The 14,814-nt window shown below is 38.7% G+C and overlaps 1 protein-coding gene across 1 annotated transcript in view; it reads left to right on the forward strand.

Annotated features, from left to right (window-relative positions):
- The first annotated feature begins 379 nt into the window (after positions 1-379).
- herc1 (HECT and RLD domain containing E3 ubiquitin protein ligase family member 1) overlaps positions 380-14,814 on the forward strand; it is a 123,716-nt gene continuing 109,281 nt past the window's right edge. The window contains 5 exon segments of the mRNA XM_055154972.1: positions 380-756; positions 5,053-5,463; positions 9,045-10,018; positions 10,095-10,190; positions 10,400-10,594. Of these exon segments, the coding sequence (XP_055010947.1) occupies positions 9,074-10,018; positions 10,095-10,190; positions 10,400-10,594 (1,236 nt within the window). The 5' untranslated portion in view covers positions 380-756; positions 5,053-5,463; positions 9,045-9,073.

Raw genomic sequence — 14,814 nt, forward strand, 5'->3', positions numbered from 1 at the left:
TTTAGAGCGCAAAGTGTTCAAAACATCAATCAACCAAGAAAACAAATCACAAATCTGTCCAAGAAAAGTTTGATAAGCAAATTCAAAACAGCAACGGTGGAAAAACTGTGATATTCATAATTAGGCCATTATCCACGCTTTTCAGAATGACGAAAAAGTACGACTGGTGTCATAGCGAAGAACAGAAACAAACTGAATAGTGTGTCTTCTGAAAGGGAAGTCCTCAAAATGTGCCGTGTAACAGGAAGGTGAAAGCAAACAGGAAGGATAAAGCCATGAGGTAACATTTATCAACAGTAGATCGCGTTAAAAGTTTGTGATTTTACAAAACTCAAAGTGGGCAGAACCAAATGGCCCCACAAAAATCCATAGACTGTTTTTCTGGTTTCTAAGGAGATGTTAAAGCTTTGCCAGGTATAATCCACAGTCCTGCATTTAAAGGTTGTAGAGAGGCTTTGCACCATCACGTGACCCCTATAGCAACGGTACCTACGCCGCCATGACACCGGGCACACTATGTCATTGACTTCAGCGGCATCAGAGACACATGGGTTTTGTTGTTTTGTTGTGTATTTGGTTGTTCTAGATGCTCTGAAAGGGATAAAACGATTTGTTTCTTCACTGTTCCTCTGGAAATGACTCATCAGGAGCTCAAACAAGGGAATTATCGAAAAAAAGACACGGATTATAGCCAGCAAAAATAAACCGCAAAGAGATTTCCAATGATACCATCAAGACACCCGAAGTTTCATCAAGGTATTTGCTATTTAAATTGTTTCATAGCTTATTTAATGAAAGAAGCACATTTACTGAACAAAAATGTCATTAATTTATCCAGGAAAACCCACACTAGTTTACGATTCAACGAACCACACTGGGCTCTTATGATCAACATGACGCACGAGTCGAAGATCTGTGAGCTGAACCTCCAAAGAATCAACCATGAAAAGATCCTCGCGAACGTTAGAAAAATCCGCTCGCAAAAAGTGATTAATTCTAGAAGACATAGTTGTGGATAAACAAGACAATAAAGAAAAATGGGTCCTACGACGAGTGACATGTTTATATGTGCGTTGGAACAATTCTACTGCCACTCACACTGCAAATGTTTTCTTTTTACATTTTATTCGGTAAATGTGTTCTCTCATTAAATAAACTATGAAACAATTTAAATAGCAAATATCTATCTGAAAGTGAAGTGACTTATGGTACCAACTGGTCGTTTATATTCTCTAACCATAATTCCTGTTTTTTCTGATAATTCCGTTGTTTGAGCTCCTGATGAGTCATTTCAGAGGAACAGTGAAGAAAACATTTGTTTTATCCCGTTCAAGCGTGAACAACCAAATAACAACAAAACCTGCCCATGTTTCTCCGATGTTCTGAATCAATGACATAGTGTGCCCACGAGGTGTTGCTATGGGGAACGTGACGGTCAAAGCCTCATAGAGGATTTTAAGGAAGAGAAATACAGCGAAGTCAAATTTTCACCTCCACAGCTTCCTCAGTAGAAACATCTCCTCCCGTCTCTTTACTCTAGAAAACGTTTACATCCATCGAAACTGTCTAGAAAAATAGCGACCGACACGTCAAGAATCGCCAATCGCTGGAAGAGATCTCCAAACCTCAGAATCATCTTTCAGCGACCTCAAAAACCGATTGCGGCGAAATTCTCGTATCGCAACAAACTTTGCGCGAATCGACAGTTTAGCCCAGTTTAAAAGTCAGTTACACTCGAAACATAGATTGACAACCTTAGCCAATAGAAAATGAGCCTCGTTTTCTATGAGTTTATCTTCAACAATATGATTTCATTCTTTTTTTTTTTTTTTTTGGACATAATACAAGCTGCTGCATCTTTGTAATTGATTTTAAACTTTCAACAAGAAACAAAAACAAAAAAAAATCCTCCATACAACCTTTAACTAACAATAAGAAGAGACCCAATCCATAAGTATCCAGGTCCAGATATAACAGAAACGAAAAGTCATTCCAGAGTATAAGTGAGCTTACGATTCAATACGACTCAATACGATATATATTTTAAATTGATTCGATACGGTTCAATTAAAAATAAAGCCTAAATCATGTCTGTGATACTAAAAGTCTTTGTTAAACCACTTCTTGTGAAAAGTTCAAATGAAACACAAACATTTTACTCACCAAAACAGGGAAAATGTCAAATAAACGAGTTTCCTCCCTCTGAATAAGCAACGAAACTGTAGCGATGTAACAAAATAATTTAATAAAATATACCAGAAAAATACTCTTGGTGATATATCGATACCGCAGATCACGATATTGATACAGTATCATCACATTAAACGATATGATAGATCAATACTTCAGTATTTTTGCACACCTCTAGTCTAAAAACTTGATGAACGAGCTACTGATTCCAAATAATTTCCCTTGTTTTTGTCTAAGTCTAAGTATATAAACATTTTTAAAAATATTACAGGTAAATGTAGTCTAAAATACGGCTGGGTATCATTCAGAAGTTGCCGATACGATATATACCTCGATACAGTGAGCTTACGATACGATATGATTCGATACGATATATATTTCAAATTGATTCTATACAGTTCAATAAACAGTTCTTTGTTAAAACACTTCTTGTGCAAAGTTCATATGAAACACACCCGTTTTACTCATCAAAACAGTGAAAATGTCAAATATGTCGCATAAATGAGTTTCCTCCCTCTGAACAACCAATAAAACTGTAGCTGTAACAAAATAATTTAGTAAAATATACCAAAAACTCCACACAAAGCACCCTTAATATTAAAACAGTATACTATAAAGGGAAAAAACATATCGAGAATGGAATATGTGTAATAGTCATTTGTCCGTAATAACAACAGACGTTCAGTTTGCCTTCAATTTCATAAGGCTTGATTCATTTTCTGATCTAAAATTTCATGATGTCATACTTTCACTATTTCTCAAAAAGTCATCACAGTGACTCAGGGTTTGGGTTCAGAATGTTTAGACAAGTGAGCCACAACTTTGGACCATGGTTTAAAATGAACAAATTAAGTTTTTCGCATTTTAACACAGTAAAAATAAAGTAAAGGCCTGTATATTACTGGTGATATATCGATGCAGCAGCCCATGATATCGATACTGTATCATCGCATTAAACGATACGATATATAGGTATATCAATATTTTTGCACACGTCTAGTCTAAAATCTTTGTTCGTTTGACAAATTCTGATTTATCTTTTGCTATGGTTCATACTTGGACAACTCACGATAAGTCACGATATGATACATATCCCGATACAGTGAGCTTACGATACGATATGATTCGATACGATATATATTTCAAATCGATTCAATACAGTGCAATAAAAAATAAAGCCTAAATCATGTCTGTGATACTAAAAGTCTTTGTTAAACCACTTCTTGTGCAAAGTTCAAATGAAACACAAACATTTTACTCACCAAAACAGTGAAAATGTCAAATAAACGAGTTTCCTCCCTCTGAATAAGCAACAAAACTGTAGCGATGTAACAAAATAATTTAATAAAATATACCAGAAAAACACTCTTGGCAATATATCAATATTGCAGATCACGATATCGATACAGTATCATCACATTAAACGATATGATAGATCAATACTTCAATATTTTTGCACACCTCTAGTCTAAAAACTTGATGAACGAGCTACTGAGTCCAAATAATTTCCCTTGTGTTTGACTAAGTCTAAGTATTTAAACATTTTTAAAACTATTACAGGTAAATGTAGTCTAAAATACGGCTGGGTATCATTCAGAAGTTGCCGATACTATATATACCTCGATACAGTGAGCTTACGATACGATATGTCATCACATTAAAGGATACAATAGATCAATATTTTAATTTAATTTAATTTAATTTAAAACTATAACAGGTAAATGTAGTCTAAAGTAGGGCTGGGTATCATTCAGAAGTTGCCGATACAATACATACCTCGATACATAAGCCACAAAACAATACATATCTCGATACAGTGAGCTTACGATTCGATACGATATATTTCAAATCGATGCGATACAGTTCAATAAAAAATAAAGCCTAAATCATGTCTGTGATATTGAAAGTCAAAATAATTTTGTAAAATATATCAAAAAGTAATCTTGGTGATATATCGCTACAGCAGCCCATGATATGATATAATGATACGATAGATTGATATTTCAATATTTTTGCACAATCTTTAAAATCTTTGTTCGTTTGACAAATTGTAATTCTTCTTTTGCTATGGTTCATACCTGGACGACTCACGATAAGTCACAATACAATACATATCTCGATACAGTGACCTTACGATATGATTCCATACGATATGATTCGATACGATATGATTCGATACATTATATATTTAAAATCTATTCAATACAGTGCAATAAAAAATAAAGTCTAAATCATGTCTGTGATACTAAAAGTCTTTGTTAAACCAACTTTGTTGTTCTTGTGCAAAGTTCATATGAAACACAAACATTTTAATCATCAAAACAGTGAAAATGTCAAATGTGTCGCATAAATGAGTTTCCTCCCTGTGAACAAGCAACAAAACTGTAGCTGTAACAAAATAATTTTGTAAAATATACCAAAAAAAAATACTCAACGCGATATATCGATACAGCAGATCACGATATCGATACTGTATCATCACATTAAATGATACGATAGATCAATATTTTAATTTAATTTAATTTAAAACTATAACAGGTAAATGTAGTCTAATATAGAGCTGGTTATCTTTCAGAAGTTGCTGATATGATACATACCTCGATACATAAGTCACAATACGATACATATCTCGATACAGTGAGCTTACGATTCGATACGATAAATATTTCAAATCGATTTGATACAGTTCAATAAAAAATAAAACCTAAATCATGTCTGTGATTTTGTGATTGGACAAATTCTTTGCTATGGATCATACCTGGACGACTGAGGGATTACACAGACAGCAAATATGTAGTAGTGTTGTTGTTTTTTAGGCGACATGCTTTTTTAATTTTTTTTTGTTTCTTCCTCTTTGTGTAGGTGGGCGTGTGCTTGGCTCGTTCACCCTGAACGACAACGGCGGCGCACGGACTGTCCACGCCACTGGCACTGGGGGCAGACAGACGCAAAACGACAAAACACCGGGATCATCCACGGACACGGGGAGGAGCGCGGACGGACGGACGGACACGGGGAGCGCAGCAGCGTCACTGGGCAGGGGCCGGCGGTCGGTCAGCTCGGGGCGTTCGGAGACGGAGAGAGAGAGGCGGAGGACAGGGAGGACAGCACTCAGGAGGAGGAGGAGGAGGAGGAGGCATGGGGCAGATCCATGCTCTCTGCTTTCTGCTGCACACCGCCCGAGCCCGCACTGATCCGAGCGTTGCAATGAACCACGGCGAGGCGCGAGCGTGAGCATTGCGCACACCAGAAGGAGGCACCGGGCACGCACGGGTATGTCCATGTTTATCCCCTACGAACGCGGTTAGCTTAGCATGCTAGGACGTGACGCTGATACGGCACGGAGTTGGGCAGAGCGGCTTAAACTGATTAAATTCAAGCGACACTCGTGCAAAACCTGTGCATTATTTCAGACGCGTAATACCCATTTTAGCACCCCGGCGTATCCCTTAAAAGTCGCTGGCTTACGTTTACATAACTCTTATAATAATAAGGGCGTTTGGACGTTTCATGCTAGGTTTGTGACGTAAAGGCGTAGTTATAGAACGGCAGAGAGCGCGATCGGCCCGTGGGCATACGTTAATACCGCCGCCATCTTGGTACGGAGGTTCCATAGTTCTGAAGGCAGGGGCGGGCATTTTATTTAATTTTTTCCATGGGACCACATGAGAAAATATTGTGAAAACTCTTAACTCAAATCTGCGTAATATTAATTGTATTTCTTTGTTTAAAAAAAAGCTGTAAATAGCATTGTTTTGACAAGCTGGTATGACTGGCAAGAGTGTATGTTATGACTAAGCAATGTGAAGTGAGGTTGCCTTACAAAAAATGTCAAACAACAACAAAACAACTCTAAAATAAAAGCAATGCAGCTTGAGGTAATATTATAAAGTATGCTTATTTTGTGGCGCTCCCTGGATCACAGTTGAAGTGAAATAATAAATGCTCAGGTGCTCTAAAGAGATCCCGAGTGGGCAAATGACTAATAAATAAATAAAATCTAAATAAAAAGGATGTCCGAGGCTCTCCGATATACTTTGCTATGATTTTGTTTCATGTCAAACGCCATCGGAGTGCCTCAAATCTTCTTTTTTTCATCCAGTATGTTTATTTTGTAATTCCAAATTATCTTAAATTGGTTGGTCAGAGTGAACCAAAGAGCCGTATGTGACCCTGAAACTGTACAATGCCCATTTCCGATCTAAGGTCAATTTTTTCATAGTATTAATGAGTGAAGATGCCGGACTTTTGCACTTTTGAGTGAAATAAGAAGACGAAAGCGCAAGGGGTAACATTTATTGGAAAGATTTTACCTATGTGGCTCCGTTGGTCAGTATTTCCCACAGATAAATGCTACTTGGTCAGTGAGAAATCCAGATATCGCCTCGTCCTCGATCAATATTCATTTAAAGCGGCGTTACCCCCGTACCAAGATGGCGGCTTTGTTGACGCATTCGCTCCGTTCGACAGCGGTAGTCAACGCGCGATCTACCGTTCTATGAAGCAAAGCGGCTAACATACGGAGCTAGCCCAGTTAGCATAAACAGTTATTACACAAGCGCCGCTGCCTTTTTCAACTAATAATGCATCTTATTTTTACTTTATTAAACTTACATAAACAAACGTACCGTATAAATGTCAATACGGTATTTTAATGGTGAAATAACACAGCTCTGATGCGATGCTACCTGTGCTAATACCTCATAACAGTCACAGAAAATACTTGTAGCTTTAATGTGCAATAAGCAGGTGTTTAAGGAAAAAAATAGACTAAAATCAGACTTTGGATTGCTTTACAGTTAAACTAATTGATGGTCTCTGTATCATGTTATTGTTTTTAGTGTGTACATGAACATTTTAAGCATCAAAATATATAAATTAAAGGCTAGAGTGACCAGATGTCCCAGTTTTGAGCCTTCTTGTCCCAGCATATTTATCCAAAACCAGTGATTTGTCCTTATTTTTGACCAATCTGAAATCTACCAATAGTAAAGAGAGGCATGACTTGTCATTTGTTCAGGTAAAACACAGAAAAGCTGCTTAAAAATGACGAAAACACAAAGAAAATATGATACATGGGGCGACTGCATAACAGTTTTACTTAATTACAGACTCGTTTCGCAATTTTATTATTACCGAACTACAACAAACCAGAGATGTCCTACTTTTTTATTTTATTTTGAAATCTGGTCACCATACTTTAAAGTGCATTAATAGTGTTAATGTGCAATAATAGTGTTAATGTGCAATAATAGTGTTAATGTGCAATAATAGTGTTAATGTGCAAAAATAGACTAAAATTAGACCTCAGTTTGCTTTACAGTTTAACTAATTGATGGATTCTGTATCATGTTATTGCCTTTAGTTTGTACATGAACATTTTAAACATCAAAATATCTAAATTGAAGGCTAGGGTGACCGGATGTCCAGTTTTGAGCCCTCAGATTTACCTAAAATCAGTAATTTGTCCCAATTTTATTCCCCAGGTGTCCTTATTTTTGACCAATCTGAAATCTACCAACAGTAAAGAGAGGCATATATTCATTTGTTTAGGTAAAATACAGAAAAGCTGCTTAAAAATGACCAAAACACAAAGAAAATATGACAACACTGACTCACATTGGGCAACTGCATAACAATTTTACTTAATTATGCAATCGTTTCGCCATTTTATTATTACCAGCCACCACAAACTCAGGGTGTCCTATTTTTTTTTTTTTTTTTTTAATCTGGTCACCATACTTTAATGTGCAAAAATAGACTAAAATCAGACCTCAGTTTGCTTTACAGTTAAACAAATTGATGGATTCTGTATCATGTTATTGCCTTTGGTTTATACATGAACATTTTAAGCACCAATGCTTAATGCTTGTTTTATGAATGTAAATATTGTATGATCAAAGTCTAAAGTTGACATAGTGTTATTTAAGCAGGACATATTTTTACTTCACTGGTGAAAACTTGACCTCAGCTTGACCTTAGGGATTGTGTTTAGATGTTTCGCAGTGCTTCCCTTCATCTGTGGGTTACGGCTGCTCCAACTGCTGATAAAGTTACTCTCTGATAAAGTGTTTGTAAACAAGTGTGTTTTTCATGAACAAGAATTAATCATGGATCTTATATCAGAAACAAAATATTACAAATGCCAGCTGATGAATTTCATAAACAAGGATATCTTTGGCAATATGGCCCAAGATAAAACGGTAAAAACAATAATAGCAGAATAGAAACCATGATTACACGAAGGTCATGCATAAAATTAGGTGTTAGAATAAAAACAGTTAAATAATATTGGTTTGGTTTAGGTTGCTGAGTCAGTCTTAAGCAGAATATATGTTGTTGGACCTTTTCCTTTCACAGACATTAGACACGGGTCCACACACGTGTCCTGTGTTTACATTAAGTGACATCAGTGGAGCCAATGTTCTGGTGGAGCTGCTCTGAATCAATAACCTTTAGCTTCACAACATCTGTCACTGAAATGTAAAGTTATAATGCGGTATATTACAGTTTATTACTATGATTTCACATGTCAGAAAATACTGTGATACAGCAGATGCCATTATGGCTGTAACTTTACTGTTCTATTCTAAGACTATAGTGAAAATGCAGTAGCTCTTTGTATAAACATGGAGACATTCATCCGTCTCGCAGTACATTAAGCAGGCTGTATAACAATCAATAGAGCCATTACAGTGTAAATGCTGCATGAGAGGGCACAGCATTTCCTGAGTGACATTTTACATGTTGAGAGCAGCAGCAGAATCAGCAGGTGTGTTTTTGTTTGTGGCACACAGTGTCCTTTATGCAGAGGTCAGAGGTCAGAGGTTAAAGTTGAACTCTCTCTGTTTCAGGGCTGATGGCTCCACACTGACACAGTGCTATGGCGCTCATGATTCCTCCGGTGAAGCTCAAGTGGTTGGAGCATTTGAATGGCTCCTGGATCACAGAGGACAGTGAGTCTGTGGCGACGCGGGAGGGCGTGTCCGCACTTTACTCCAAACTTCTGTCCAACAAAGAGGTGGTTCTTCTGCCGCAGCAGGTGCTGTGCCTCAAAGGGCCTCAGCTGCCGGACTTCGAGCGCGAGTCTCTGTCCAGCGATGAGCAGGAGCATTACCTGGACGCGCTGCTGGGCAGCCAGCTCGCCCTGGCCAAGATGGTGTGCTCAGACTCTCCTTTCGCCGCCGCGCTGCGTAAACGTGTGCTGGTGCTGCAGCGCATCTTTTACGCTCTTTCCAACAAATACCATGACAAAGGCAAAGTGAAGCAGCAGCAGCACTCCCCCGAGAACAGCTGTGGCTCCACAGACCTGCAGTCTGTGAGTGAGAGGCCACGTTCCAGCACAGATGCCCTCATAGAGATGGGCGTCCGCACAGGGCTCAGTCTGCTCTTCGCTCTGCTCAGACAGAGCTGGATGATGCCCCCTCCTGGCCCCTCTACTGCCCCCGGAGGAACTATTAACCTCTGCAATGACGTCATCCACACGGCCATCGACGTGGTCAGCTCCCTCCCTCCTCTGTCTTTAGCCAATGAGAGCAAGATCCCACCTATGGGCTTGGACTGCCTGGCTCAGGTCACCTCCTTCCTCAAAGGGGTGACCATGCCAAACTCTGGGGCGGACATTCTGGGTCGGCGGTTGGCATCGGAGCTGCTGCTGGGGTTGGCCTCTCAGAGGGGCTCCCTGAGGTACCTCCTGGAGTGGATTGAAATGGCTCTGGCTGCGTCAGCTGTGGTCAGTACGATGGAGCAGAGCCAGAGTCTGAGTCTGGAGGGTCTGATCAGCTACGACTGCTTCATGAACATCCTGATGCAGATGAGGCGCTCTCTGGTGAGTTACTCTCCTCAATAAAGACTTCAAGAGGACAGAACACTGTTGTTTACATTTCTGTTTGACCTGTTCTCAGGGCTCCTCTGCAGATCGCAGTCAGTGGAGAGAACCGACCCGAACGGCAGACGGCCTCTGCTCTTTATATGAGGCCGCCCTCTGTCTGTTTGAAGAGGTAAGAGTCCAAAGCATTATCCATCACAACACACTCATTTCAGTGTGAGAAATGACCTTTACGATGGCCCTCCCCCACAAATTTTACTTTCTCACACTTTGCTCTTTGTCTTAATAATTAGACATATTTGCTCCAAAAGCACTCTCTTGCTGCCTAAATGTAAATCTTTAAATCTAAAGTGAGCCCTGATCTGTGTGTGGTGTTTTCAGGTGTGCAGGATGGCGTCAGATTACTCTCGAACCTGTGTGAGCCCGGACAGTATCCAGGCGGGCGAGGCTCCTCTGGTGTCTGAGAGCTGCGAGGTGTATGTGTGGGGCAGTAACAGCAGCCATCAGCTCGTGGAGGGGACTCAAGAGAAGATCCTACAGCCCAAACTTGCCCCAAGCTTTGCAGATGCACAGACAGTAAGGCATCGTTTTGTTACTTTCTTTTTTTTTTTGCCATTTAAAAGCCCCATATTCGGCTATTTTCTGATTTATCTTATAATGTTTCCTCATCAAAAACATGCCTTGAATGTGATTGTCAGCATTAGTCTGGTGTCTGCTTAAAATCTTATCATATCTGTTTCATATTTCTTTCTCTAAACTGTCTAAACTTTTAAAGAGATGCTTAGTCACAGTCAGTGGGAGTTGAGCCGCTCTCAGTCACTTGTCAATCACTGCTGTTGATGTCAGAATTCGCAGATGTTACTGAACTTGTCATGGCAAAATATGTAGTCATAATTACTCTATTGACTTATCGTTCTATATATGAAAGCTGGGGTTCAATATTTATCGTGTGTATATTTTGGTTGCATATTTTAGGGAGGTGTCTGCTGTTTTTTATGTAGAGAGAAGAAAAAGTAACTTACAAGACTAATAATATTTGTTAACGCAATATATTTCTTGTCGCTCATGCTGTTTAAATGATACTGTCACGTCTTTTTTTTTTTTAGACTTTTTAATTTTGATGCACAAATGAATAGACAATTTATTTAAAAAAAGAAAAGAAAGAATACAAAGACATCTAGATGAAGAAAAACGGTAAATTTTTCTCAGTTTTCCCAGATTTTGTCAGCTTTATTATCGCCAACAGAGCCCAAAGGGAGTCGTCATCCGCATGTTTCCAAAAGTTTTCCGATTTTATGATGTAGCCATGAATAGAGCCTATTAACTTATCATTTAATATATGAGGAGTATATATTTGAGGAGTAGTGGTCCGAGAAATTATTAGTGAGAGTAAAAAAGTATTTGGGAAAAACTACTACTTCAGTAAGAATAGTTTAAACAGTAAGTTTTGCGACGTAACATCTGATTTATAATCAGTGTTGGGAAGGTGTCTTTTAAAATGTATTCCCTTTTGGATTACAGATTACATACCCCAGAATGTAGTTTGTAACGGAATCCATTAAGTTATTTAAGGTGAGTAACGTAATCTGAATACTTTGGATTACTTGATTTGCTGTAGAGAAGCAAAGACTAGAATATCGTAACATAAGATGTTTTATCTGCTAAAAGAAAATAAAAAAGCCCAGACTTTACTTAAACAAATGAAAGATATTACTGATAGAAAATGAGGAGACATGGTCCATGCAGCATGATTTAGTCCTCGTTTAGTCCTGGTTTAGACCTGGTTTATTCTTGGTTTAGTCCTGGTTTAGACCTGGTTTAGACCTGATTTTAGACCTGGTTTAGACCTTGTTTAGTCCTGATTTAGTCCTAGTTTGGACCTGGGTTTAGTCCTGGTTTAGACCTGGGTTTAGTTCTGGTTTAGACCTAGTTTAAACCTGGTTTTTGGTTTTAAACCTGGTTTTAGACCTGGTTTGGACCTGGTTTGGACCTGGGTTTAGTCCTGGTTTAGACCTAGTGTAGACCTGGTTTTAGACCTGGTGTTAGACCTGGTTTAGACCTGCTTTGGACCTGGGTTTAGTCCTGGTTTTAGTCCTGGTTTTAGATCTGGTTTAGTGTCCGGCAATGAGTGGAATTACCGAAAAAAAAAAAGGGGGGATATAGCCCAGAATGTGAAAAGAGGAAAATATCACAATGTAATCCATTTATTTCAACAAAGTAGTTAGCAGCAGTTACTCATAATTTGTACTCTGATTACGTAACTCCGGTACATGTAATCTGTTACTCCCCAACACTGTTTATAATATGAAGTTAAGGCAAAAAACACAACTCCAGGTCTGTTTTTGAGGCGGTAACAACATTATAACATGACTTAAAGCTCACAAGAGTCATATAAATCATATCAGAATGAACAAATGTTCAAATCGTTTCATATTGTCACATAAAGCTTTTGTCAGTTGTAGACTTAATCACAGTGGGAAGACAAACCACAACTTTTACTCAAGTAAGAGTACTGTTACTTCAATACAAATATTACATAAGTAGGAGTAAAAGTATCCTGCTAGAAAAGTCCAATTTCTTACTCCCCTCCTCTGGCCTCAACTCACTGGCGACACTGACACAGCCTCATGGCCTCACATAACCTGATGTTTGCTCCGACAAACTTTGGTCATAGATACGGTGGATCATGTAATAGGACGGTACATAAGATCACAATCAAATCAAATTACAATTTCTTTCGGCGCAGTTATGAAATCATAAAAGCGGAAATTATTTGGACATCATAATGAAAAATATCCTGTGTTTTTATAATACACAAAGCTCTGAAATTAATGTGATTCTTATATTTGTTTGTCAGTTCATTTTTCATTTTCTCTCAAATGTGAATGTTCCTGGGTTTGGTTACAATTTGCACTGAGAACATAATATTAAGTTTTAAACATTTATCACAAATTGAATTGCAATTGCTATATATTTTTTGTCATTGTGCAGAAATTCCCTAACCAGGCTGGTGCCACCTAGTGCCTCTGCTCAATTTAATTTCTCTCCAGAGACTAGGTCAGGAATCGGAATACACTAGACGGTTTGCAAAAACTCCAGAAGTTGTAGAGAGGGATGGGCATGATTAATCGATAATTGATCATTAATAATTTCATTGATTACATTCATTTTAATTGACAAACCGAATGTAGGTTGCTGTGCGTAGCGTAGCGTGACCAAACGTCTGTGTCCAGGGACAAACATTGGTCTGTACATGTGTCTCTGCACTCAGAAGTGAGTGAGACACAAACAGTCAGTCAGTCTGTAACGTGCCGAAGTGCAAATGTGTATTTAACGATGACTTGTACAAGAAATTTCACGCTTTCCGTTCCGGTCAGGACAAGTGTGAGGCCATGTGCACAGTGTACAAAGCAGCACATATGTTTCGGTGTCCAGTGGGAAAAAGTTCACCAGGACGATGAAAACATGAAAAATCTTTGCCAGGTGAGAGTAGCTCAATGTCGATGACAAGTCTCCACCTCCCTCCTGGTTTTGACAAACGCAAATATGGTCACACTAACCTGTGTTCCACTGAGTCCTGCCGCATCAGCTCAAGAGCTGTTTTTTTTCCTTCGCTTAGTTTATGCAAATTATCCATGAGGTTTTAAGTTTTGTTTCTGTGAGACTTGCCCAAATCTGCATTAAACACATTATAATGTCAAACAGGCTGATGTGGCTCTAGAGTCGTTACGGTTTATATGTCGTTAAGTTGAATTTATTTATGCAAATTAGTAGTGCAGATAGTAATAATAATGATGATAAATTTTAATATAAAAAACGTTAATGATTAATCGATAATCGATCGTTAATTCTCCCGACGATCGATTAAGAAAATTTAATCAAATGCCCATCCCGAGATGTAGACTAGAGCCCTGCACTCCCTCCCGCGGGACCTGACGCAAAACTGTGCGGCACGGGATACATTTTGAATGGTCATTGCAGGAACGAATGGGAGCAGGACTGCAAAATGCGGGAGCAGGTGGGATGATAAACTGCAGTCCCGCAAACTAAATATGAGTGTAAAGTAAAGTATACAAATGATGTATGTATGCCTGTCATGCAGATATTTTATTTGGCATTAATAAAAACATTTGAAGCATCCTAAACTTGTGAACATGGTCTAATCTCGCGCACATTTTAGACAATTCCTTTCCGCTTCTCTGTGTTTGATAAAGTTTAAGAAAGCGAACATCCCCAACTTGCGGGATTTTGCGGACAGGAGCGGGACAAAATATCACAGATGTGGGTGGGAGCGGGACTGAAAATTCTATCCCGTGCAGACCTCTGTTGTAGACGGCACACTGACCATTCAGCGAAGAGCTGTGAAGCCATGTCTGGGTCCCTTTTGTGGAACAGCACAACAGTAAACAAAGCCATTGAGATGGATGTAGACGAAGACAGACATTCTGTTGTGGCAACGATTCCCGAGATCGAGGATTTAAAGCCGGAACAAAGAGAATGTTTGGTGAATTTTATCAAGGGGAAAGACATTATTGCCCTTCTTCCTACGGGATTTGGGAAAAGCTTAATATACCAGTTAGCCCCGACCAAATAGCAGCGATTGGTTAAATAAAAAAAGTACGAACGAATCCTAATGCTGCAAGGTCAGACGGTTTCCACGAAGATGAATCAGGCTAGAAATTCCCCACATCTTGTAATAAGTGCGACATACAAAAATCTTGAAATGTGATACTAGGTTTGTCTAAAGGATCAAAAATCAGATACTAATCAATATTAAAACTTGTATCTACACTAGA

This window comes from Boleophthalmus pectinirostris, unplaced genomic scaffold (assembly GCF_026225935.1).
Source record: "Boleophthalmus pectinirostris isolate CB_2022bp ecotype Guang Dong unplaced genomic scaffold, ASM2622593v1 HiC_scaffold_19, whole genome shotgun sequence".
Taxonomy (NCBI): domain Eukaryota; kingdom Metazoa; phylum Chordata; class Actinopteri; order Gobiiformes; family Gobiidae; genus Boleophthalmus; species Boleophthalmus pectinirostris.